General features: G+C 38.0%; 3 protein-coding genes across 3 annotated transcripts; all 3 read right to left on the reverse strand.

Moving 5' to 3' along the window:
- Window positions 1-868: 868 nt before the first annotated feature.
- On the reverse strand, window positions 869-1,888 carry LOC126795131 (glycine-rich cell wall structural protein 1.8-like). The gene has a single exon (XM_050521952.1). The coding sequence runs from the start codon at window positions 1,861-1,863 to the stop codon at window positions 1,033-1,035; it is 831 nt and encodes a 276-aa protein (XP_050377909.1). The 5' UTR covers window positions 1,864-1,888; the 3' UTR covers window positions 869-1,032.
- A 10,329-nt stretch (window positions 1,889-12,217) lies between these two features.
- LOC126795209 (putative gamma-glutamylcyclotransferase At3g02910) lies at window positions 12,218-12,919 on the reverse strand. The gene has a single exon (XM_050522055.1). It carries the CDS (start codon window positions 12,898-12,900, stop codon window positions 12,367-12,369), a length of 534 nt encoding a protein of 177 aa, XP_050378012.1. The 5' UTR covers window positions 12,901-12,919; the 3' UTR covers window positions 12,218-12,366.
- Window positions 12,920-25,520: 12,601 nt separating this feature from the next.
- On the reverse strand, window positions 25,521-27,258 carry LOC126794777 (uncharacterized). Its single transcript, XM_050521554.1, has one exon. The coding sequence runs from the start codon at window positions 27,161-27,163 to the stop codon at window positions 26,501-26,503; it is 663 nt and encodes a 220-aa protein (XP_050377511.1). The 5' UTR covers window positions 27,164-27,258; the 3' UTR covers window positions 25,521-26,500.
- Between the last annotated feature and the right edge of the window lie 431 nt (window positions 27,259-27,689).

The raw sequence follows: 27,689 nt of genomic DNA on the forward strand, positions 1-27,689 counted from the left end.
GGTATAAACTGGTTATGTATTATTCAAGTTGACTGAGTCATGTTGTGGACTCAGTTTCAATACATTGTTATTATAAGATAATTTTAATATATTTGAGATTGTTTTAGAGTTTTCATGGTTTCGAATTCGAATTTTTATCATTAGAAATTTTGGGATTTTTACCCTATCTCATTTTTCATGGACAGAAGACCGTACTGATATTGAGATAACATGGAACTTGACTGGGCATGCAACCAGTGGTTTGATTAATTCTTTAATTACTTGGTCATTACTTATTACAATGAGAATAGAGGCATGAGCTAGAAAGCTATCACCGAACTCATCATGATCATATATCAGAATTAATGGACTGGTTTTGTTTCTGTTTTGCGGTATGTAGACCTACTGAGCAACGAAAGAAAGTTCATATTCCATGGACAATAGCATGCAGAATATATACAAAATACCACTTCATACTAATTGTCAATGGACGAATAATTTATTCGGTATTATAATTAAGCTCTAGCTGGCCGCTCTATAAACAACCGAAAGGAAAGAAAAACGTACAACTAATGGAAAAGATGGTGATAACGAAGAACAGGACGAGTACGGTAGCTCACAGATACACTTTGCTTCCCTACTCGGTACGAAGATATAGATAGAGAACTTCTTAAGTTTCAACCCGGGTAAGGTGACCGCAAAAACTTGAGATGAATTTTCATCTTAATTAATTTAACTGCATGCACTTTGTACTGTACCGACGTACTCACATACTAAACTAGCTCGATCGATCCCATGTTTAATTTAGAAGAACAAATGGATCTTCAAATGCGTAGATACATCATACAACGGAAGCATAAAACTGGGATTCATAAAGAGACTTGACATCAAAATAATAATAATTTTCTTCTTACCCAAATGTACTCTTATTGTTCCTTTTTCTTTTCTTCCTTAATACTTTTTTTTTTTTGGAAATGTTCTTCCTTAATACTTGGTATAGGTAAGAAGAGGTAAATTTTAGTCGTCACAATGAAGTAAAAGTACGTAATCGATTCAAGGCATGTAACCACCGTGACCACCACCCTCACCGCTACCGCCGCCTCCTCCATATGCACCTCCATGTGCACCGCCTCCGCCGCTTCCGGCGCCTCCACCTCCACCACCAGCGTACCCACCAGCACCTCCTCCTGCTCCACCGCCAGCTCCTCCCCCACTTCCATATCCACCTCCACTTGCTCCTCCAGCTCCGTAGCCTCCTCCACCGCCACCACCATGACCCCCACCACCTCCATATCCCGCACCATGCTCGCCACCAGCTCCATAACCTCCACCGGCACCACCTCCTTGTCCACCACCATAGCCAATGCCGTGCTCTCCTCCATACGCAGCTCCTCCGCCCCCACCAGAACCTCCACCGCCTCCACCAGCATATCCACCAGCTCCACCAGGATACCCACCAGCTCCACCATATCCGGCACCACCTCCCTCACCACCACCGCTTCCATGACCTTCAGCACCGCCAGCACCATAAGCTCCCCCACTGCCATATGCACCACCACCACCACTTCCACCGCCACCTCCTCCACCACCAGCATGTCCACCTGCACCTCCATAGGCAACACCACCGCCTTCTCCACCACCACTACCGCCTCCGTAGCCAGCAGCACCATGTTCACCTACAGCGCCATAACCGCCTCCACTGCCTGCACCTCCTCCGCCACCACCAGCACCTCCAGCGCCACCTCCTCCATAACCAGATGCACCTCCGCCACCATGGCCGGCAGCAGGATACGTTTCATAGGTCAGGAGTGTTCTTGCTGCAGAACATATGCCTAGACCTAATAACACAAGGAAAACAAGACTCTGAACTCTTTGAGAAGCCATCGCAGCAATGTAGATGAAACCCACAACAGTGGTGGTGCTGGTGTAGAATGTAAGAGAGGGTAGATAGGTATATATAGGAGCGGGTAAGGGGTCCTGTAACGCGTCGACTGATTCCAAGATGGCTGAAAGCACATGCAGAAGATAGAGAATTTCGGGTGCCCCAACTCAAGAAGTGGTCCAGTCACAAGCGTATCACACTCAGAACACTTACACTAATAAAAGCTGCTAGTGTGCGCGCTTTTGCTGTCGCCCACAAGTCGAAATGCAACAGAGCCTTTGTATTAAGCAAGCTAGATCTTTCGAAAGTGCTAAATTTCCTTTTCTCTCTGTGTATTTTAGGTCAGGGGTTAGCCACATTTCTCTTGAACAGTAAGTTAAGTTGGCCATGCATGGGCCGCCTGGCATGGGTTGGAGAAATTGGCATCTGTTTACCAAACTAGTAGAATATGGAACTTCACTGCTTAAAGATCTTCGAAGCTACTGGTTATAAATTAATTGATCTTTTTTGAGATATAGTGATATGTAGGCAGACTCATCGATCAACTAGATAGTGCAATTGTCCGACTAATTACACGTACTAAATTCAGTAATCGAGTAAGACCGACGTTCTTTCTTTAAAGATGTGTATGTGCAGGATCGATCAAAATATCTAATGTAGTGTTTTTGGCGGTAATTGTTTGCGGGTTCTAATTTTTCTTCATTGACAAGCTCCATTTTTAAAGTAAAGCTAGCGGATTTTGCCTTTATTGCAAAATGCAGCACCATTCTAATCGTTAATGTAATCAGCATCCAAATCCTACATATAATTAGCAAGTTAATTAGTTCTAATTGTACGTACGTATAACCCTAAACCCTATTATTAGTGAGATTAATGTGGATGATAAATAATGCATGGCCAGATGGCCTTTTATTCAAAAGGACAATTAACCAATTGTCATTGAGCTGAAACTGAATTAATAAGCTGATACTCCTGATAGTAGTCATGAATGAATGATCAGATTCTTTAATCTATATATGAATGTCATCCATCATAAATTCATGATATATTTCTCAGTCCCTCAGTACAGCAGTACTGCACTGCCGCCTTCAGAAGTGCCATATGAATTGTAAATGTATTGTAAACCCTCAATCGATCATCATATATATTCCTACTCATCATCACTACGCAATCAACAGTACGAAGCAGAAGCAGAAGCAGTAGTAGTAGTTTCAACTTTTACGTGATCGACATTCATAATAACCTGTCCGTTTCAACCTATACTAAAGAAGAATCAAAGAAAAAAATGCTTTGGGGAGAACCCTACCATTTAATTACAGCATTAGCTTTGAACTTTAATGCAGCTAAGGAAAGTTCTTCCTCGCCAAAAAAGATCGATACTGATCGATAGATCAAAATGAAAATTCTCTACAGTTTGCATTCTAGGTATTGTGGTGGGGACTGGGGACTTCTATAGATTGAATATATAATTATATTGAGTGCCTGATTGCTATGCGTTTTAGGTCTGACTTAGCTACAACCAATGGGCTATGTGTAAGGACCCTCTAAAATTAAATTATTATTTTTCTTTAAAAATAATTGTAGAATTTGCACTTTTTTTTAAAACAATTTATGCTAACCATGAATGAGTACTCTGAGAATTCATTCTTCGATCAGCTTCTCTTGGAGAATTATATCTAATCTAGTACATTTGCTAGATTCAGCATAACCCATATTGCAAGCGCGAGTATATATTCATAATAAAGTTTTAATTTTAACACACTTTTTAGTTAAATTTTTTCACCATAAGTAATTCAATATTTAGGTATGTTATTCAAGATCATCAAAATAAAATTTCATCCAATTTAACAATGGTTTGAGCTTTCAAAATCGAGATTTACACAAACGGTTCACGTTGAACAACTTTAATTCGTTCATTGATTTAATTTAATTTCAATACCTTAGCAATGTCCGAACTGGATGAAATTTTGTAGAGATGATCTTAAATAACATATATACCTAAATATTGAATCACTTATGGTGAAACAAATTGACTGAAAAGTGTGCCAAAATTATAACTTCACTCTGTAATTTCAGAATGAATGTACACTATGGATATGGACTATATATATATATATAAATATAGTTGATCAAATAACTTCAGCTTCTCTTTAGCATAATCAGATAATGCAGGTAACGTAGCGATATTGATCCACTAAGAAAATAAACAAGTTCGATGTATTGATCGAATTAACTAGATGCTAAAATCAAGGCCGTCTCAAAGTATTAGGAGGCCCTGTGTGAGATTGAAACTACGGCCCTAACTTTTCGGAATGTCTTACATAATATATGCCTAAATATATTATTAAAAAAATAGTTGCAAATATAATTTCTTTATATGAGTTGCAAACATCATTGCAAATTTCAGTTGCATACAAGCAAAATGCATACAAATTTTTTTTGTTATTTTTATTTAATTTGAGCCTGACCATATATTTTTAGAGTTTAATGGTTTTTTATTTTTAATAAAATATCAATTAAACATAGATAAAAAATATGAAAAAAAAAAAAGATCAAGAATAAGTAAGATATCTACTAAACGAATCAAGAAAAAAAAGGATGAAGGAAATAAAAAAAATTACGAATATGCATAATTGGATAAGTTCACAAATGTACCTACAAACTAAAGATTAAGAAAGGAAATAAAGTCTAGAAAGATAAAAGAAATAAATAAATTATATTTAAAGTAACATTGCAATGAGAGTCGAACACATGCACTAGTGAAAGGTGGAAATTTAGTCTCAAGGTTTTATTCAAAAAGAAACCCTGAAAGTGTAGATATATGGGTGTCTGTACACCTCTTGCACATGCTTAGAGCCGGCCCTGCTAAAATGGCTTCATATTCGGCTAGAGCCTGATCTCCGGGAGGACCACTGCCAAGTATCAAACTCTCCCAGACCAGATCAGACCTCCTTAGTTTTCCACGATCTAAGTCGGATTAGGTTCTTGGCCGGTTTTGAACTCGGATTTTAAGTACAAAGAACTGAAAACCTAATTGAATTCAAAATGTCGATAATACGGTTTGCGGCGGCAGTCGATCGATCAATGCCAAAATTTTCCACCTAGTGCAAAGAACAAGTCATAGCCCTTTGCATGTGCGGTGGAGCTCGATCATGATTGATGACCTTATCTCTGGTACAAGCTGTGCCGCATTTGTGTTAGTACTGGATCATCATGAAATACTAGTTTAGCATATCGTAGCGTAGCTGTTGTGGGTAGTGGGTATTCACATGCAGTATATGATGCAAGGGAAAACCTAGCAATTGACTACCTAAGCTATCTCGATCGATCGATTAGTTCTAGTGCATGTAGGACCAATCCATCTCACTCTGCTTGGTTAGTGGAGCCTTTTGTTCTTCACGCTAGCTGGTGTTGTGCTCTTGTGTTGGTTGGTTGGTTGGTTGATTACAACCTTCGTATTGGCACCACTGCATCATTCCTGACGCATGCAAATCAATCTTCTACATACATTTCGAAGTCAAGTAAGTTTCGATTCATTGCCGAGAATAATGTACTAGTCGACATATACATAATGGTTTAATTACCTAAAATTCTATCTACCATGAATAACAAAAACTTATGCATGTACTTCTGGCAATTTGAGACATTGAGAGCTAAACAACCACCACGTACAGGCACTCAGGAAGGAATATATAGGAGATGTTTTCCTTCATTGTGTAACCTACAGGTGGGCCTTGAGTTGTACACTTGTACCAACATTAAAGGAAGCTAGTAAGGAACTGATCTAATTAAAAGGGAAATTGTACAAGGTATTTTATTAGTATCAATAGTTTGATCAGTGCAGTGTAACAAACAGTAATTATCTGTTCCTACATTTCTCGATGAGACTTCCATTGAGACAGCACAAGAGGGCAACAAAAGAACCTCTTGAGACGACAAATTAAGCGCCCTATCAAATCGGTAGATATGGACGGCGCTAATCCGATTTCGAAGTGGTTGGTTGTCCTTATGGACCAGAGTGGAAAGATTGTGGTAATTACCGGTGACAATCTTCTTCACTGGCGTGTATATGGGTTTTTGTACCTAGTGTCGCATCCTGGGTGTTGTCGAATCTTCTTGGTCACAGTGCTGCGTCAAAACATCTCTTGAAGAGAGAAGATCTCACATTTTAAAAGTGCAAATTAAATAATATTTAACTTGCTTATAAGTGAGTGATTGCCTTTGAGAGTTTGAGTAGTACGTAGCTTGCTAATGAATAGTTTTGACATATGTGAGTACTCATTGCTCAAGCATCTTTGTATAATCAGCCGTATAAAAACATTTTTGAAGTTCTGAACTATCGATTGCCTTTCAAGAATCTGGTGTCAAATTGTTCCGAGAACATAACTTTAAGCAGGTCAAAACTAAATAAAAATCATCACAAGTTTCAAAATGCTTCTATGTTCAAGTCTCAAATTCTCAATAGCTTGAGCACTATATCATGTGCCAATCTAAATAAGACAAAAAAGAAACTGAAGGTTAAGGACAATTGAAGTTTTTATGAGGTTCATCCCTAAGAGTTTCATGCATGCTCTTTATTCGTGCAATCAATTCTCGAAGCTTACAAGAAGGCCGACTTTGAAAACAAAAGTGTAATATGTGTACGTACGATTTTCTTATATGTATATTGATACAAAAAAAACCTCCTCACATCTATAAGGAAGCCATGTATTGATCTCATAGAAGGCATCACCCTCAATTATTCATGCTTCATTCAAATTTTGTTTCCCGCCAAAGGCAGAAAACATTACTGAAAATTAATCCAAATCACAAAATCCCAAGTATAAATTGAAAAAAATATATAAAAACTTTATTATAACCCTGGTTCTTATTCAATATTACTTTTCTACCATTGCGTTTCCAACACACTTCTCTTTCCCTCCACACAGCCTTTCTGCTCTTTTTACTTTCCAAAGCGACCTTTTGGTTCTCAAATAGGGGGAAATATATCTGGCGGTCTCAAAGTTAAAATCGAACACATAAAGCCTCGACCTTTATCAACTTCAAGCTTCCAACAACGTTGCCCGAAGCTGTCGTGCGTCTCCACTTGGTCAAATTTATTCACTGTTTTTGTTCTTATCTCTTTATTTTGATCAGTGAAGATTCTTGACCGTTCTGTTATTCTTGCTGTTCTTAGTTCTTACTTCAAAAGGCTTAGTATTCTGAATTTTATGAACTTGGTTGATGAAAAGGTCGTGAATTTTGGGTTGTTATCCCGATTTGAAAACCTTTTCCCCAAATGGGTTTTAGGAGTTTTAGGGTTTTATACTATCTCAAGCTTATGTATTGCTTTGTTGGCATTTCTGTGAATATGGATGATTAGATAGTCAATGATTCATTTTAACTCTCATAGCTATTTAATTAATACTGTAAAATCTAGTTTGTTAATCCTTTGGACATTAAAGACCACAGAATTGTGCACTATGGATTGATCAGTTACAAAACAAATATCTTTTTAGTTAAATTTGACTTATATAAGCAGAACCCAACTCCATGTTGTTTAGCTTTCTGTTAGCCTTTAAGCCGAGATTAAGGAGTGCTTTGTGTCTGCCATGGGTCTTGACATCACGCAGGGTTTCGTGTTTGTGAGGTAAACAAATATGGAGCCATTGTCGCCATTGCAACTTATGAGTGAGCTATGTGTAGACAAGGAGGAGTTAGAGCTTACTTATGGTGTTCGAATCCCTGAAGATACGCTGTCTCTGGCTTGCAGTATTGCATTGAGATACTCTGATGGTTGGCTGCTAACTACCATAAACTGATATGTATAGTTCCTTAACAGTTAATTTGGTATACGTTTCTAATGTGCTCTATCCTGTTTCTTTTTCTGGCTTTGTATTAGTTTTATTGGCAGCACCAAAGATGTGCATTATGAGAGTGAGAAGTCACTAACGGGGCAGTTGGCGGTTCACCTTTTAGCTAGAGCTTGCTTTGAACTTATGAATGATTTCGACATGGGTGTAGAAAATTCTTTCGAAGTATACCCACTCATCCGTGCACATATTGAGTTGAATGAGTGTAAGAAAGAAAAAACTCCTACCAGCCAATGCTGGATTGACTATGTAAGTTGGTGCAAGCTATGCATTATGTACTATTAATTCATTGGTAAAAGCCAGTGTTGGATTTACTCAAGAAGACTAGAGTTACTCTATTTAATATGGTTTTGGTGCTGATTTTAGGTAACAGATGAGTATGTAGATCTTAAGGAAAAGTGGCATACAGTCGAGCGGAAATGGAACTTAGTCTTGCAGTCCCGGCGAAGATCAGAATAAAGAACTCAAGAAGTAGAGGCATTAAAGCATGTGCGCCTAAATCTTCTTTCTTGTTTGCAGCAACCAGAAGCGGCGACGCCAACAAACCTTGTGCAGCTTTTTTTCCCTTGTAAATGTACTTGCAAAGATCAAAATGAGTTCTTAACTATTTACCCTTTTATGATAGCCAAGGTGCATAAAAGTTTTCCACTTTTAGTTCTCCCAGGTGTCTGATAACTTACTCACGATTGCTTCTTGACTTTTACCTTGAATTTTGTGTAGGTAGCATTCCAAAATCATGGTTACTGCATTCTACTAAACCATTATTTCTCCCAGATATTGGCCCCAAATTTGAAGAAGAGACCTTTTGGAGTTGTCTTGCTTGATAATATTGACGTTGCTCGTCCATCGGATGTAGACATTTTGGTGGAAATTGTAATTCATGGTAGACTGAGCAATGGGAAAGGACACTCTGTTGATTTCACTAAGGTAGTGATTATTCTGACATCAAATGTTGTGCAAGATCCATTTATGTTGCGGAGTTGTGATTGTACTGAGATGGTTGAAAACTGTTTCTTTAAAGACTTGGATCAAAATTCACCAAATGGTGTTTGCCGTCACCTTTTGATTCTCAAAAAGGTAAGGTGAAAGATTTGTCCTTTTGAAACATTTCCCTCAATTTCCTCGGTAAAAAAATTTTCTCCATGTTTACATAGGCAAGAAAGCATTTTAGGAGTGAGTTATTTGAATCTCTGAATGATGTTATTGCATTCGAGCCCCTTTCACTTCTGGACTACATATGTGTTACGAGATTGTTGTTGAGGGATATCGCATGCTCCATTAAAGGAAAAAACCTCATTTTTTTCTCCGTCTGAAGCTGCAGCACGAGCTATATTACTTGATTCGGATTTTATGCGTGTAAGTATTTTGTTGTGTTCTTATGAATCACTTGGAAGCAAATTTTATACCTGGTAGCTCGTAATGGTACAGAAATTATACTGTTGATTGTTTTTATTGATGTTTCAGGATGGTACAAAAAATATAAAGAGCTATCTTCAGACCAGTGTACAAGCTATGCTAGAGCATCGCCTTAATGAGATTGATGGCATCTGTGTTGTCTATAGGGATGCTTCTGCGGGGACAGAGGAGTTGTCTTATATTAGATTTGAAAAGATTAATGCATTAGGTCATGATCACGAATTAAGGGACTTTCTAAAATCTTCAAGTGGATTAAAGTTAACATACAGGAAAGAGAAGGTCTGGCTGAAGAAAGTTTTCATGCTGAAACAAAGTTTTCCTGAGTTGCTGACTAATGAAAATGCGGTTAACGATCCAGCCAAAGTTTCTAAGGTTCTGCAAATAATTGAGAGTCTGTTAGAAAATGCAACTCATGAAAATGCCAAAGTGGTTAGTACATACTTCTTCTCTTGCTCTTTAATTATTAGAATATTTAGAATGCTATGATCAATGTGTTGTCACAGACCCTACGGTACAATTATGATGTGTATTTTTTTTTTTTTTTGGGTTGTATAGAAGAATTCATTTGGCCCATGGGAGGAAACTGATGAACCTGGGGATGATCAATTGGAGAGATCTAAGAAGATGGCTAAGAATGGTATCAATAGTCTGCGAGCATCTATGTCCAATCTGATGTTAAAGGAAGAATTCATTAGTGTAGTAGCTGAAGTATTTCTCAACTCTATTGATCCACCAACACAGAATCTCCCAAGTAGACCTTCCAAGACATTTATTGTTGGGTCTTACAGAAGTTGGTAAGGCAGATCTTGTTAAAGGTTTAAAGGAGCATTTTGTGAGTGATGATGGGATGAGCCTATTGTTTCAAATTGATATGTCCAAGTATGACACAGAGACCTGTTTTACAAGCATGTAAGGGAGTTTTGATGTATATTCATGGCAATTTGGGTCAAAATGGATTTCATCTTTGGTATTTTTAATGTCACCATCATATCTTTTATATTCACTTATTCAGGTACACCAGCAATGAGCAAGCTCTCAAGGTAGTGCCATATAGCATTTTCCTCATTGATGGAGTCGAAGGTGCCCTTCCCTCAGACTTCAATGCTCTATTGCAACTGCTTGACTGTTGTACAATGATTGACCAGCACGGACGCAAGGTTGTTTTCTGTTGCTGCATCATCTTTGTTTGTTTCAAAGGCCGGGAACAAGGACTTCATTGAAAAACTGATCCACAGGAAATTTAGTGCCAAATTCAATGGGAATGTTCTTGGACAGGTACATTATGTCAAGTGCAGCCAAGTTATCATCTTCCAGAGTATAAAGTTTCTGGTTATTATTTCAGTTTCCTTTACTGAAATATCCAACCACTATATTCCTAGGTTTATAACAATTTTTTTTTAAATTTACACATCAGGAACTAAAAACAATTAGGTTCGAATTGCTGAACCGAATGGATGAGATAGTACCATTCAGTTCCTCATTTGGTGATCAACCAGGAAAATTCCTAAGGCTATCAATGGATGGTGGAGGTGATCTTCATGAGAATCCCGTAAAGGAGGCTCTTGCATTGCAGGATTTGTTTATGCCGGCTAAATCTCTAGTGAGTGTGTCATTTTATATGGGAGTCTGTTGCTTGAATTCGTTTACTAACAATTTTCATACTTCCTGATAGCATGATCCACCCAGTCGACAGAGCCAAGCAGATTCTGTGTTCTATCTCTTAAAATGGTGTGTCAGCAGAGATGGTGATCTTGAAGAAGCTATGGACAAGAGTGACTTCTGCCCATCTTTAGCTGAAAAATGACAGTATATATGATAGTATTTATAGCCTTTGGATGCTAAAGATGGGAGTGGAACACTGGAATTAGTCTAAGGATCTCTGCCTAGTTCCAGTTGTGTGGATGAGACAAGAATCTTTGTTTGGAACTTTGGATATCCACATTCATGGGAGTAATGGAACTAAACCAACTCCAGGCTCCTTCAATCTGAGTTGGTTAGGCATCCATCTATTTTGCTCAACCAAGCAATTCGAAAGGGTTCCTTCATGGCCGCTCAGCAGGTTAACAATAGGCTGGCTAGTGGTTACTCTGATAGGGATCACTGAATTTTATCACAACTGCCCTAGAAACTGGGATCAGGTTCGCTTTGAATCCTTCGGCCAAAGGCTACCACAGACTGAAGAGAAAGATGAAGTTATTTGGAATATAGATTGAACATTTTGAACTCAGTGGTAAAGAACTAAAGACTAATTAGCAGCATCAGTCTAAGTGGGACTAGCAGTATACACAACGTTAGTTATCATATACATTTTAAATGTCACAGAAGTTAATGGCAAAGCTAGTAATGAAAAAAACTGAATGAGTGAACATACCATTTGCACCAAACTATGCTGATCATGAAACAAATTATTTAGCTCTATGACCTTATCAGCATACAGAGGATGAAGTAGTTTCATTATGCAATACTTATATGATGATCATCATATACCTCGAAAAGCTGATAAACATAACAGATATATAATGGCGTTTCCCCGCATTTATATATTTGACAAACACCCTAATGCAAGTTATTCTGTTTCATATAAAGAAACATATAAATGAAACCCGAGGGATCCTACAAATTGGCTGTTCTTAATGTGCAGATTAGTGGCTCGCTATAACACGTTCCTACGTATTTGGATTCACAAGTACGGAAAATATTGACTCTGTACCAGTTTCTTGCTTAAGTTGGTAATCACAACGCATCTGCAAGCGAAATTAGCATGATGCAAAGCCGAACTGATTTTGTTGTTTGATACCTTCGCAGGGCTTACACCCGGCCACATTTCCATACATGCCTATGAAACCCTACAAGTTCAACAAAACATTCCAAGGCATTCCCTAATGCCCTGGCTGCTCATTAACAAGAGGCTACTGCAAGTCTCCAACGGATGCCTAACTGGTACATATCTCAATTGCTTGGAATGCAAACAAACACCAAATCTACTCTTAAAGTTGTTTTAGCCTAAACATCGAATCGTTCTCAAATTCATACGAAAAAAAGACAGATTAAACAAGACCCAATTCATGTCAGTTTTGAAAAAGAAATGAACAGTGTGACACGTTGCCCCATCTTAATAACACTGAGCCTTTTGAACAAGGAATACATATCAGTCTTGAAAATCAAACTCCACAATAAACAGAGCAAGAGAAAAATTTGACCTCAAGTACAAACCGAACGATTTCCCGAAACTGCCCCTCAGTCGCCATTCACAAACTGCCGCACTTCCTGAATAATATTCCTCCCCTGATGAGGCCGGTCCTGTCTTTTCACATACCTTCTGGCCTCTACCTCCGTGAACTCGCACAAGCCCTCCTTCCCGTTCCTCTCCCACATGGCCTCGCCGAAGCTCCGGTGGGCGAAGTAGGCATCGGCGTCGACGGGGACGGCGCCGTCTTTGTCGGCATTGACGACCAATTGGAGCGGGAGGCGCTCGTAGTGGCCGATGGAGGTGCCCTCGAGGTCGTCTAAGCGGGCGAGGCCGCGGGCGGAGACGGCGTAGAGCTCGCCCCGGATGCGGCGACCCGACCCGGGGAGGTTGATGAGGTAGGGGAGGCCGTGGGGCCCGCAGACGAGGGGGAAGGAGCGGCGGGTAATGTAGGGGCCGATGAAAACGGCGTCGTCTTGGGAGATGAGCTCGCTGGTGAGCTTGTGGTTGTGGAAGCCTTGTTTGAGTGTGCCGTAGGAGAAGATCAGGTGGGGCTTCGAGTCGTCGCCGGAAATGTCACCCATGATTCTTTTGGCTGATCAGTCTGAGAGAGAGAGAGAGAATATATATTTTTTGTTTTAGAAGAAGAAAGAAGAAAGAGAGAGAATTAAGAAATTGGGATCAAATGGAAGTAAAGCTTTTTATTTATTTCTTTAGGGTCGGAGTTTTGAGATTTGGGCTTCATTTTATGTGGGCTGCATACAATATGCATGTTTTGTGCAATTATCAAACTTCACCTGTAAAATCAATCCAGTAACCACTATGCTATAAAATCTCTTGTTAATTACTACTCCCCTACAAACATTAAGCATTTAAGCTTAGGGTGTTAAAGCCCTAGTTGCTAGTTTTTCACTTGTTTTCGTTTAAACATGTTGTTAGAGAAGCCACGGAGCAGTGGCGGATCCAAGGTTTAAAACTTAGGTGAGCGGAAAAAAAATTTATCAATAACCGGTAAGAATTCTTGATAAGTCAAAACACAATTCTTACATAGTATTCATCAAGAATCGATCAAAAAAGATACAAGAATTGTAAATCAAAATACCATAAGAAGCATTACAAGTGTATGATGCTCTATCTGAACTGTGCTTTACGATCTCCAATAGACTCGAAATGATCAATCACTACCTCTGAATCAATATCATCTACATATTCATTTTCAATGTGAAGCATCATACAACCTGAAAGGTATCCATCTTCTATCTTGTTCCTAAGCCTAGTTTTTATAATTTTCATAGCCGAAAATGCATGTTCAGTAGTTGCAGTGGAAAGGGAAGTGTCAAGACCAAACGAATCAATCTATCAACCAAGGAAAAAAGCTTCGCTAAGTCTGTTTCAACTAATCGTCTACATAATTGTGCAAGAGAAGACAATTTCTGAAAATTTTGATCAGAAACTACTTGATACTTATAATGCTCTAATTATAACATTAAAGCTCTAACCTCTGATGCATCAAAGTCTTGAGGATAGAACTTCTCTGCAAGTCTCAAATCTTCTCCATATCAAACTTTTTGAACTGATTTTTAGGATCCAATGCAGAGCTTAAAGTAAGTAGTTCTATACTTTGCAATGTGAACCTGTCATTTAGCTCCATCATCTGAACATCTATAATCACATTAAACACATCAAAATGATAGTAATGTTCATTTGTAACAACATCTTGTTGTTGACAACCACGACCAGTACCCATTGAATAATCTACATCCATATTAGGCATTTCAAGACCATGATCTTCACCAAATTGCTGGCACTTTGGTAAAAATTATCCCAACCATCATCCCTCAATGCTTGAAGAATTGTCTTTGTAATTGAAACCAAATTCATAGCATTAACAATATCTTGTGATTGCTTCTGCAAGCCTTGAGAGAGTAAATAAGTAATTCCCATAATTTTGTTAGTGAGCAACAAACAAAATACAAATTCAAATGTCCTCAATGCCTTAAGGAAACCCTTTGTATCACCTCTTATACTTCCAGTGAGGTGTTTATCAGTCATCATACTTTGAAGAAGCTGAGTAACTTCTTTAAACACATGAACCAACGTAGTAACCGAAGCAAAGTGAGAACCCCATCGAGTCATACCTGCTCTTTTCAAACTATGAATCTGGTTAAGACCTTTTCCAGTTTCAAGATCTCCATCTGCTAAACTTTCTGCGATTTCTGCTTCTTGAATATCTTTTAACTGATTTGTACGCTTGAAGAGCCAACAAAAGCAACAATGGAGCTTAGCATTTGAAAAAATAATTGCATATCAGGAACACCTCTAGCACATGCATTCAAAGCTAATTGTAATCGATGAGCAAAGCAATTAACATAATAGGCATAAGGGCAGTCATGAAGGAATAATGTCTCCAATCCATGAAATTGACCACGCATATTGCTAGCTCCATCGTATCCTTGACTACGAATATTTTGCACTTAGAGTTTGTTTGTAGAAAGCACTTCACATATATGTTTCTTGAGATTAGCAGAAGTAGTGTCTTCAACACTTACAATTTCAAAATACCTCTCTTGAAGAAACCCATCTTCATCAACAAACTTGAGAATAATCAGAATGTACTTATCAATAAAATTCCGGGTTATGACAAAAAATTAAAAAAATAAAAGAATTAACGTATCTTAGAATTAATGCCATTTGCTCCTTGTGAGATACATCAAGTGATTCATCAACTAGGATACAAAACTTCGCATCTCCAATTTCTTGACGAATTTTATTCCAAATTTTAGTAGCAATGATATCTAGAATCTCCTTCTGAATTGATGGTGCAATGTACATGGCATGTTTGGAGCATTTTCAAGAACAACTTTTGCAATCTCATCATTCATACTTGCATAACTCTTTATCATCTCAATGAAATGCCCTCTACTACTAGAGTTAGAAGACTCATCATGACCTTAAAAGGCAAGTCTTCTTTTCCAAAATACTTCACAGCTGCTATTGTTGTTTTTAAACGCAACTTATTATGCCTTATAATTTCTGGTGGAAGTTTGTCAATCACTCTATCAATGTGTTGAGAAGTTCTCAATAAATTAGCCAAACTTTGAACATTCTTTTGATGAGTAGAATTTAATTTTCCTGTATGTTGTCCACAAATTTCATTCTTCCCAGCCAACATTCTACCCCAATTGCAACACTCTTCGACAGTGAACAAAGGATACCTTGGTGGATTTTTTTTTCAAAAAGGAAGCAAGGAAAGCAAAATGCTCTATCTCTAGCTTCTGAATACTCCAACCAAGGATATAATGTAAACCATCTATGTTGAAAATGACGCCTCTCAAGTTCATCAAAAGTTTGTGGATAATTATTTAACTTTGGTTGATGAGGTCCCATAAGGGGATACTCCCTTCGAATACGATCTTGTTCGTTCACCGGAAATGTACAAATCAACTGACGTAATCCAGGATCAGCTTGAATATGAGACTCTTTTTGAGCATCAACTATGATTGGAGGGTTACCCGTCTACGTTTCAGGTGGAATTTCCATTTCATTTATAGGCAAAGAATTAGAAGAATCATTACATGGCATGAGTGTCTCTGATGTAGGTGCTTGATTGTCAACATCTTTCTTATAGAAAGAAAAAAGTGTCTTCATTCGCTTTTTGGAATGATGATCAGACATCCTATATTCCTATTCAAATAATAAACCAACAAACACAACACATATTATTTAATTAGCTCATAGACTTGCACAAGCAATTACAAGCTACCAAATGAGATCAGACTTCATTAGTTCAATTTCATATATATAAACAACAACCAGTTGAACCACATAACCAACCAAAACGTCTTCTTCCATTCTTATTCCTCAAAGTACATACCAAAAACCCAATCAAACAATTACTGAATTACAGACTTTACAGTTCTCTAAACAATTCCAATTTTCACACCAATCCTTTTGCACAGAAATCAAATGACAAAGAATCACAATTGATTACAAGAAATGAAAGAAAGCAAATAGAAACTCATAAGAGAACCGGAGAATCGGAGATCCACACCAATCAGCGAGATAGACACCAGTACCGGAGAATTGGAGCGCTGGGCTTGAGACTTAAAGATTTGAGGTGAGGTTGTACTTTAAAAAGAGCCGTCTGACTGTCTCTATCTCTCACGTGCGTCCTCTTTATCTACAAACAAGTATTTTTTTCTTTAGGTAAGTGGGTCACTGCCTCACTGGGTCTGCTCTTTCTAGTTACCAGGCTATTTTTTTTTTCCAATGTGGGCTTTTGAAACCTACCGGGCTGGAGCTGGGCTTGCTTCTATGTAAGTCCGCCACTGCAGCGGAGTTGCAATACTATGACGCACTAATGTAGGATAAATAAGAGTGCTTGTTGGACAGATAGCTCCATAACGAGGTTGTTTGAGCTTTGATTTCAATTCTACTCTCGCGGCGCCTCAATCCGATCATACTCTTTAGTTATCATCAAATAGAAAAGAGCATTAAGCTCAAACAACTATGTTTGGTTTCCACTTGCAGTTTGTTTGCTTATAAATTCAAGTTATGCCATAAGAAACGACAAGCGATTCATGCTCAACTACCCTAAAATGTGAATGGTTTTTTTTTATAACCAGTTACTGACCCAGTAAACCGCGCAGAAGATCGTATATGCGTACGTTCTGGCACTATAATTGTCTGCATGGATTGCGTCGCAGGAGATGAGGACCTTTGAGAGCGCAAGCGTGTGCGGTATGTGTGTCGTTATCGGGTGGGGGGCACAGAATCGGAGGTCCCATTCGAGGAGAGAAAAAAAGCTGAGGGAGACGTTGAGACGTCGAATGCCTTTGTCAGCAATTAAACTTGTATCGTTACCGACCACTTATTCGAAAACAACGCCGTCACATGTACGGTGCAGGAGCAGCGACCACACGAGTTTGGGAAATCACGACCCGTACGCGTGGCCGGATCTGTGGAAATCAGCGGCGGGGGGACCCGAGTAAAGCAAAGTGAGGGCCTGAGGCTACTGTGGCCGAGTGTCTGTACATTGCATTTATCTCATCCAATCCAACCCCTCTCTCTCTCCCTCCATCTTGTTGTTATACTAATCCAATCTCCCATTTTCATGTAGATCTTCCCTATGAAAATAATTTAGTTTTTTTTTTTGGTTTGGTTTATAACAAGTAATGACATAATTTAGTAATTTGTTCACTCTCGTTGAATATAATTACTAGTGTTACATTAGTTTATTTAATTAATTTATTTGATTACAACTCACCGAAAGTTGGAATAGAAAGAACTCTAAAATACTGGTGACTAAACTATTGGCAACCTCAAACCTCCTTAGAGACTTTGAAAGATCACAAGAGATATTACAACTTTAGCTGCGAACTTTGAATGTATTAACTTTAGACACATTTAGAGCGGTTAACTTCGTGGTTGATGTTATCACCGATCTTGGACAATCCTCCCCGATATGTCCAATTTAAAGGAGGCTTTTAAGAGCTTTGTTCTTCAACGATGTAAATTGGGGAATTCTGGAAGTCCTAGAGGCTCCACTATCTAATGAAATTACTTTCTCATTAAAAAATAATTTTGTTTGATCACAATCCATCACGCTCCAATAAGAACAGTCTATAACTTATCATATTACATTTACACAATGTTTTACAAAATTTAATTTTGTATATTCACACTCGACTGTTCATCACTAGTTTTGTATCTATGTTTCTGTAAGGAGTTTTCTTCTGAGGGTGTAGGTTGTAAATTGTGTTTGAATAACGATATATATATATATATGTATATATATACAAGGATTTTCACATAAGGAGGTCCTTATCTTAGCTTAAGGTACGGATTTTCATTTTTGATCAACTTTTCGATCGCGTTTTCACATTTTTACCGTCCAATATCTAGGTTATAACGTATACATCATCTCCACAAAATTTTAGCCGATTTCATGATCGTTAAGGTATCGAACTAATCAAAACCAATGGACGTATTGAATTTGCCGAACCTGAACCGTTCATATTTTGAGTAGAAGTTATGGGTACCTTAACGTTCATGTAATCAGCTGAAATTTTGTGGCGATGATCTATACGTTATTACCTAGATATTTGACAGTGGAGATGTGAAAACTTGATCGAAAAGTTGGTCAAAAATGAAAATCCGTACCTTAAACTAAAATAATGATCTCCTTACCTGAAAAGCCATATATATATTATCATATAATTTGGAGAGTATATCTGAACTGAACTCTAATATGAACATACGTACGTAGATGGTGGAAGATTTCTCCGGTTTCTGTGGACTATTGAATTCACTTTAGTTTTTGTTGTGATTATGTTACGTACTAATATAGCTAATCGTTCTCGTATATTTATAGACGTCAACACAGTAATGGAGGTGAACACTTTATTGGACTGGACTTAGATAGTCAATGGTGTGCCATACCGCCACATATATGTTAGCAGTCAAATCTCCCAGAAGCTCTATATATATATGTGTGTGTGCGCGCGCGCGCGCATGCTTGATACTAGAAGAAATTAAAACATGAATCTAATTAAAGACAGATCGATGTTGCTCATGGTTAGGCATGTTCAAGCATCCCCAAGCCGAAAAAAATGGTATTAATTTTTTTTAATTGGAGCTAGTATACCTTATTCTCTCATACTCAATCTCCTCACCAATACCTACACATACACCCACCCACACCCAATCTCCTCTTACACCAACCTCTTCAATCTCACACGGATGACCTATTTTTTTATTTTCTTCGTCTTTTTCCCTTATGTGTCTCTCCAACCTCTTGGTGTCTGCTTCCCCTTTTTATTTCCATAAAATTAAATCTTTAACCTTAAAAATTAAAGCATAATTCTTATTTTAGAGTGATAGATCACACTTGGAATTAAGCTCACTTCACCATTCCACCAAGAAGTTATGTGCGGCCTCCACTTCTCTAGCGAGCACGGGATGTCATGATTGAATTGGGGATTTTCTCATTTGAGATTTATGGCTTTCTGCGTTTGCTTTTCATCCACTCTCGGTTACATATGTTTGGAGGTAGTTTGATGCAGATAATGTAAAACAATCAGTTCAAAAGTGTGAAGCACAGAGTATTTTATGTACATTGGTTGAATGTCATCTTTTGTGTACACTATCAAATTTTTTTTTTGACATTCAGCCAAATTTCAAACCCTCCATGTATTACAATTCTAGATCAAACATCTCCTAAGCACTTATCCAGGATCCGCCACTGCTCATGGTTGATGAGTCGAGATAAAGAGGTCAGAGTACGCAGTGTACGTTAAAGAACGCACTACACAGTCGTAGAACTTCATACGTTAACAGTACGTACTACATGTTCATTCATCATGTCGAGCAACACAAACCAAAGCCGTATATATATACAAAATCAAATACCGATCAACTTGGTATCCTTTCCGGTGATTCGTATGTTTTGCTAGATTGTGTGAAATATATGCTAAACTCTCCATTGTCGATATTGGTTAGAAGATCCGAGCGCTGCTATCTTAAAAATTTGAATATGTTTGTCTTGAGCTCAATGATCGAAACTATCTACCTTACCAAATACATATTTTGAGTCCGTCTCTTAAAGTACATGAATTAATATATCACTACATTAAATAGCCTAATACAAACCAGAGGTATATTCCAGACTCTATGTACTCGTAGACTAACTTATTAAGATAATTTCAAGCTTGTCTGTGGATGTACAAAGAGCTATTCTACGAATGGAGGAAGCTTTGTATACTGCTAGCTACCGAGTATATATCTTGTTTGATGTATTGATACCTTCTTGTACGGTATAATGTTTCTTTTAGTTAATTTTTTTTATTCGATCTGTTTGTTCCAAATCCAATACTTCCACGTTTATCAACCGATCAAGCTATAAATCAATAATGCATGCAGATAGCAATTGATCGAAGACTATATCTGTATCTAAGCAGTAGGTAGGCTATTATTGCAGCAGCACCTGCCTTGTTGCCCTAGGCTATCCTGACTGTAGCAGCAAAGTTGTGGTTCCCTGAGATGGAGTGTGATCGATCGATCTCAATCTTAGGAGTACTGCAATGATTCACTCAATATGATTCATTGATTCAATAAAATCAAGGGGCATGGGCGTGTATTATATTTGCACGAACTAAAGCTATATGAATCCGAACTTATTTGGTTGGCTGTTTGTTTAAAGTAGCTACGGATCAAGAAATGGATGCGTGATCGATTCTCTCTTTCTGTCGAAACAGCTCCTCCCTTTACGACTTTTTGGATGTCAATAATAGCCACTAGCCCACTAACCCACTGATCGATCCACCTACAGATTGTCTATCTCTTCCCACTCATGCCCTAAACTCCATATCTTACTAGTTAGTCAGTTTTCCCTGCCAGTTCTGTATATATGTGCCCTAAAGAAAAGAAGAAGAATCCCAAAACTTGTCGATCTTCTCATGTTTATCAAAGCTGTAAGGTTGAAGAAGCCTTGATCGCGTACCTATTAAGACTCGATCATATCTGATGTAAGAATAGCTAGTAGATAAGGATAGCAGGCCAAGAAGAAAAGGGAAACGTACACCAGCTCTTGTCCACTATAAATCGCCGGAAATTGTTTAATCCGTTGGAGGGTCACCCAATTAAACCAGAATCGAAATGGTCACGTACCACAAGTCAGAAAATATGTTTATAAATATATCGAATGAGTTCGAATCCTTAAGTAATCTAGTTTAGACCTTGATACCATGAAGTTATATATAAAATCAAAGACTCGATACGTCCCTGTAATCAATGGGGCTAGAATGTTATGTCCAGTTTCCATGTGTTGGCTGAGGGACTATAGACAATCCCATATAAATGCATGGTTACCGATCTATCATTATCATGGTGCAGTCAAACACGCACTATATAGCTGTACGCTTAAAATGTATGTGAGTATGATTGAGTTAGAACAGAAGAGACACTATTACGTGCAAGTTGGCTAGTTACACATGGTGGTGGTGATAGCCACAACTCACAAGCTAGAGATCGATCTGGGTTAGTTCCAGCAACATCTTTCAAATTCTCGATCATAAATTTTTATCCATGTACGTAGTTCATTTGATATCCAACACGCCAACCATCGTGATGAATAATTGTTCCCCGGTCAGATAACAAAAGCTAGATGGCACGATCACCCTATTTTGTGAGTGAGTTGATTCACCTCATGCATGTTTGGAAGTAGCTATATAGAAAGTGGTATGTACGAGTATGTGGATGATAATCATGATATAGTAAGTGCTATATGCTAGTTATAAGTAAACTATAAATGAAGCGGGAGGTACCAAATTAAATCTCCTAGCTAATGTTTGAAAAGTCGATAGTGTTGATCAATGTGGTAATTATGAGTGTTTCTAAATGTACTGAGCAAATCTCTAAGTAGATCCAACATTTCATTTTTTGTCACCATTTTTTCATTTTGACCCTAGTATTCTAAAATCAAATATTGAAGAGTGCTGATTTTGGCACACCTTATTTTACAAATGGCACACCCTTAGTTTCTGATTTTAGCACACCTTATTTTACAAACGGCACACCCTTATTTTATTTTATTTTATAATTTTTGATTCACTTGATATATTTATCTTCGAGAAAAACTTGCGTACAAACTAGTATGTACACGTGCGTCCAAACTCTCGTTTATTTGGACACTTTGGGAATATAAATACATGATTTTAACCGTTCAAAAGTTTAGTTTATTACTAAAGATCATTTATGTAAAAGATCAACATAAACAAAAATCGTCTTCATAGTCGATTGCATCAAACAAATTGACGGTTGATCATGAGACTACTAACTTTCACCATAACCGTTAATTTGTTTGATGCAATCGACTATGAAGATGATTTTTGTTTATGTTGATCTTTTACATAAATGATCTTTAGTAATAAACTAAACTTTTGAACAGTTAAAATCATATATTTATATTCCCAAAGTGTGCAAATAAACGAGAGTTTGGACGCACGCGTACATACTAGTTTGTACGCAAGTTTTTTCCTTTATCTTCCAAAAGACCACAGCCACAGCCCTTACAGCTTCTTACCTGATGCCAAAGACCAAACATCTCAACCATCACAACCCGAAACCCAAACCCAATATAAACAAAGAACAAAGAAGCCACTCCTCCACACAAAACCCAGTTGATTTCCCCCTGAAATATCACCAACAATCCCACGCCAATCCAAAACGATGATTACGTTCATAACCACTCATCTTGTTTCCATTGGGACTAGATTTCAGTATAGAATGGAAATTAGATTGATCAATTTGTAGACCCTTTGAATTCGAGTGGAATTCTTCGAAATAAAACGGATCTTTCTAATTAAAACAAGAATAGAAATTGGATGAGCAGAGAAGAGGGGATTCTGGAGAGGAGAGGCACGGGCCGTGGAGAAGGAAAATCTGGAAGAGAAGATTAGGGGTGTCAATTGATTGGCGCCGGTGAGGAGAGAAAATTCGGAAGGAAGATGATGAGATAGAATGATAGATGAGTACAAGGCTAATTTGGTAAAATGAGTATAAGGGGTGTGCCGTTTATAAAATAAGGTGTGCTAAAATCAGCACTCATTGTATTATCATTGTCCTTATATATTCATACCCAACCGACCTTGCAAACCCAGCTCTCAATTAGATCGAGGGGCTAAACTTAGATTATATTGTTTGTAAACTTGTGCTTGAAGCCTTGAACTTGTGTACTTCGATCTAGAAGGGTTCGGTATTTTAGAATTTGATTCGGTGGAATTGTCGTGGAGGAGTGCTCTAATTCGAAACCTACATCGACCAAATTCCTTGTTATCTAGCTCAATTAGATCTGGGTCCATATGATGCTCCAATCATGATTGTATTCCTTTAATGAGCTTAACTTAGGAAAGTTATATGCTCTAAATTAAAGATTAAACTTATAAAGATTTTCATAACTGTGCTCTAAATGAAAGATCTTCCGTGTTCTTATTTGTCCTATGACCAAACAAGAAATCTACCTTGATTTCAGAATAAGATCAAAGACGGAACAATAGTTCATCGAAAGGCAACAACTGCAATACTGGTATACTAAGAAATTTACTAGGTACATATAACATCACCCGGTAATTATTCTCACATATCTATTCTCCATGATTGATATTTAACTGCTCCGGTGGTACTATAACCATATTGTGAAGTGAATCCAGTCAGGAATTTAACATTCCGATTGTCCAAACTGTTCTGGTCCAAAAACACCGGCAAGCAAAATGCTATAAAAAAAGTTGGTCGATCACACTTTTGAGGGGAAAAGGAAAAGTCACTATGCCCTTTACTTCGAGTGCCGATCGAGCGGCCACTTATAATATTACCGATGGTTTAGTTTATTGTTGAAGAAAATTTAAACAGTCGGCAGCTCCACTATTTTAGTTCTTCGATTATGATCAACAATATAAAAGGACGAAGTCAAGCTTAAGCTCCTATCAAGCACACCACCAAGGAATATTACTTGGTCAAAAATCGTTACTCTAGTGTGGCTATTTAAAGCCCAAATTCGAATTGGCCAAGGAAAAAAAATCACGTAAAACATAAAGGGGTTTGTCTTATAAAATGTATGATATGCCATTAAACTATTTGGTTTATTTTTGTGAGATATACATGTGCTAAGGTTCGCTCAGTTTGATAGAAATGGCTGTTGTTTTTGTCGATCCAATGGTTTCGAATCTATTTGCAGATACGTAATCCAAATAAATATTGCACACACGTGGTTTTGAGGTGTTTTACTCATTGGATTTTTGTGTTTAGTTGTTTGCTCCGGCGACTTGAAGCCAGCGCTACTATTGCGGTCAAATGAAAACATTCTGTTATTAGTGTTTACATATATCAAGATATCCATGGGGTAGAATACATGAAAGAGATTAAAGACCTAGTTGAGTAGTTGTCGTCCTCACTAAACTACCAGACAATTAGATTTTACAGTGGTAAGAGCGATTGGGACCGGTTTTTAAGTATTTATTTTTATTTGTCATCAGGAACAATTTGGTAAATTCTGAACCCTTACTTGAAAGGAGATTGACCAATCCAACATGATCATCACAGTGGCTACCTAATAGCTAGTGTAATATATAGTAGTTTTGAAGGGAATTCGAAAATAATGAAAATGAGAAAGAATTATATTAGGGCGAAAATAGTTTGCTTAGGTGGACTTTGAATTATATTTTGGAAGGTAGTGCTTAATTAAGCATACACAAAATGATGATGATGATTTCCTTCCAAATCAGAGTTTATGACTGCTAATTACTTGATCATGGATTGAAACATGTCATTATCACATTCAAGTCTTCAACAACGTATATATTTGGTTGCAAATTGATTTTTTCTGTGCAAGTCATGCCTCATCATTAGCATCAAGACTTGTAGCACTAAGAATCTAAACAAATAATTATCAAATTGTGGACCTACTCAAATTATCAAGTTATTGTAATACAACAATAATAATTTAGAGACAATAAGCCGCACTTTCAATATCCTTCATTCACAAGAAGAGATATGCATGCCCATTATTTCCAGTCGGGATGATGATTATTTGCTGTTCTTGATGATGAATTGATGATTTCTATTATTGTTAAGCTTTCACACCAACACTTCAATATTCTTAATATTTCTTCTAAAATAATAAAGCTATATGTGAATGATTACCCAATTGGGAAAAATAATTGTACTACTTTTTCATTGTTTTCTCTATCTCACAATTATAAGCTATCATAGATGTTGTGATAAATGAAATGAAATGAAATGTAACTTCATTTATTGCCTTTTCTGTTTATGGTAGACAACTTCAATATTCTTAATATTTCTTCTAAAATAATAAAGCTATATGTGAATGATTACCCATTTGGGAAAAATAATTGTACTACTTTTTCATTGTTTTCTCTATCTCACAATTATAAGCTATCATAGATGTTGTGATAAATGAAATGAAATGTAACTTCATTTATAGCCTTTTCTGTTTATGGTAGAAAACTTTATTTTGAATTTCCTCCCTAATTTGCTTCAAACAAAATTCTCCACCACAGTACCTTAATACATTAGTCAGTAGTTTTTCTATTATTTTTACCGAAAATCCTTTTGCTTCAAGTTATTCACTGATTGATCATTGATTCAACGAATTAGCAAAGAAAAATAGAAAAATTGGTTTGCGCAAACTCGAAATGAGTAGACATTTGCGTAACTGTGTTTCAAGAATCCATATACATTATTACATTCAACTAGCAACGTTCTATAAGAGCGATCAAACTACAAAATTATGTAGTGAGTTTACAATGACGTTTTATCTACATTTTGATAGGAAAAAACATAGAACGTCAAATCTTTTGAGTCGATATGATTTCTGCTGCATCCGAACCTTCCTCTTAACCCAAACACTTGCCTTTAATATATTGAGTAAAGAAAAGTTTTAAGATACGTGGACCTTAAACGAAAGCCAACCTTACATCTTCACCACAATCACCATTACGTGCCATCCCCTAATCCTCTAACTAACGAAATGACATAAAGCTGGGACCCTAGTCGGCTAGTCCTTACGGACATCCACATCCCCTAATTGCTGGACAAGACTTGCAAAGTACACCAAAATCATTTTTGAAAAATTAAACCAAACCCTTTAGTACCACTAAACTATCGTTTTTTACATTCAACACACACTGATTGATATTACATACACGTGCCATGTGGACCGATCTAATTAGCTTTGACTCTCTACAAATTTTTTTTCCAGTTAATAAAGACGGCTATATGCTAAACACAAACTCGTCAACAAAATCCGCTATTTCGTGCCTAAATCTCGACACATTCACATCTCATAGAGCGTTACCACTTACAACCTGATTTATGATTGCTGAAAAAAAAACTACTTTTATAATGAAATTCTAATAATAATAATAATAATAATAATAATAATAATAATAATAATCTCTAACCAAAAATTACTACTTTACAAAGATAATCACAATCATTGAAATGGCTTAATTTTGCAGCACATGATAGCTGTGCTTGCTTACAATGAAATTATTACCATTAGAAAGATCAAATGCCCTTTTCAAACTCAAAAAAGAATTGAAGAGAAAAAAAAAAGTAAAATTATTAGTAGGAGTTTCCTTTGCTGTTAAATGATTATAGTAAAAACTATTAACCTCTGTACACAGGCGACCGTTCAGTACCAATCTTGGAGATTTTGGAATGCCGGAATGCCTTGATCGGACTCGGAAAATGCCATCCTCTTCCCTTCACCGGGGGCTTCCCGGAGGAACCTGAATTGTTCGACACCATCGGTACCGCCACCGACCTCGATCTCATCATCATCGTCCTCCTCATCTCCGCCGCCTCGTCTTCATCTCTAACCTCTTCAATCTCACCAAACTTCTTCACCGCGGGCTCCGGTTGCACGCCGAAATCTCCGGGCTGGCTCCTCCGCGACGAGCGGAAGACGTTAGACCAAAACGACGGCGTCTTCGGCGGCCGGTCGGAGGGAGCAGCGAGGTCGACCCGGCGGCCGCCGCTGCCGACGTAGCGGGAGCTGGAGCGGAGGAAGGACGGGATCGCGACGGAGCGGGATCGGCGGAAGGAGGGCTCGCTCTCGAGAATCTTGGCGACGCGGACGCCGTCGGAGGATGAGGAAGAAGAGTCGGAGGTGGTGGCGCAGCAGGGGCACGGGCGGACGTTCCCGCAATCGGGGCAGAGCGCGGCGAGTCGCTCACGGAGGCAAATGTGGCAGATGCCGGTTTTCCGGCGCTTAGAAGGGTGTTTGAGACATTTCCAGACCTCCTCCTCATCGACGTAAACGGCCGCCATTACGGTGTTGTTTTACGGTTTCTCAAGTTCGAAGATAGTAGTAGTAGTAGTAAGAGTCTAATCTCCTCTATGCTTCGCTGAGTTCCTCTGGTCTGGTTTTTCGTCTGGTTTGGCTTCGCTTCGGCTTATGTTTATAACAGGTGGGGTTTGACTGCGGGAGAACTTAACCATGGTTAAGGGGGAGGTTAACCGCAGGTGGGAGTTTGGATTGGTAAACCTTGGTGGACTGTGGAACGCCGCGTTTTGGGGCGCTAATGGAATTGGTAGAGGTCTTGAGAGGGTATTTTTCCTTCCGTCACTGCCCCGGTTGATTCCAATTATTTACGGGAGTCCATGGATCAGTTCACTCGTGGTGATGGAGAATGAGAGTAAAAGAATAAAACACTAGTCATAGACGGACAACTGGCCTAGTGGGTCCCAGAAGGGGAGGGTTATATTATAAAGTAAGAATCTCTATGGGTGTTTATTGACATTGAAGCATATAATGTTTCTTTATCATAAAGTGAGTATCACACTTGGAATTTTG

This window comes from Argentina anserina, chromosome 5 (genome assembly GCF_933775445.1).
Source record: "Argentina anserina chromosome 5, drPotAnse1.1, whole genome shotgun sequence".
NCBI classification, from domain to species: domain Eukaryota; kingdom Viridiplantae; phylum Streptophyta; class Magnoliopsida; order Rosales; family Rosaceae; genus Argentina; species Argentina anserina.

Excerpts from the sequence above, each read along its gene's own strand:
- LOC126795131 (XM_050521952.1), bottom strand. The coding sequence starts at position 1,863 with ATGGCTTCTCAAAGAGTTCAGAGTCTTGTTTTCCTTGTGTTATTAGGT.
- LOC126795209 (XM_050522055.1), bottom strand. The coding sequence starts at position 12,900 with ATGGGTGACATTTCCGGCGACGACTCGAAGCCCCACCTGATCTTCTCC.
- LOC126794777 (XM_050521554.1), bottom strand. The coding sequence starts at position 27,163 with ATGGCGGCCGTTTACGTCGATGAGGAGGAGGTCTGGAAATGTCTCAAA.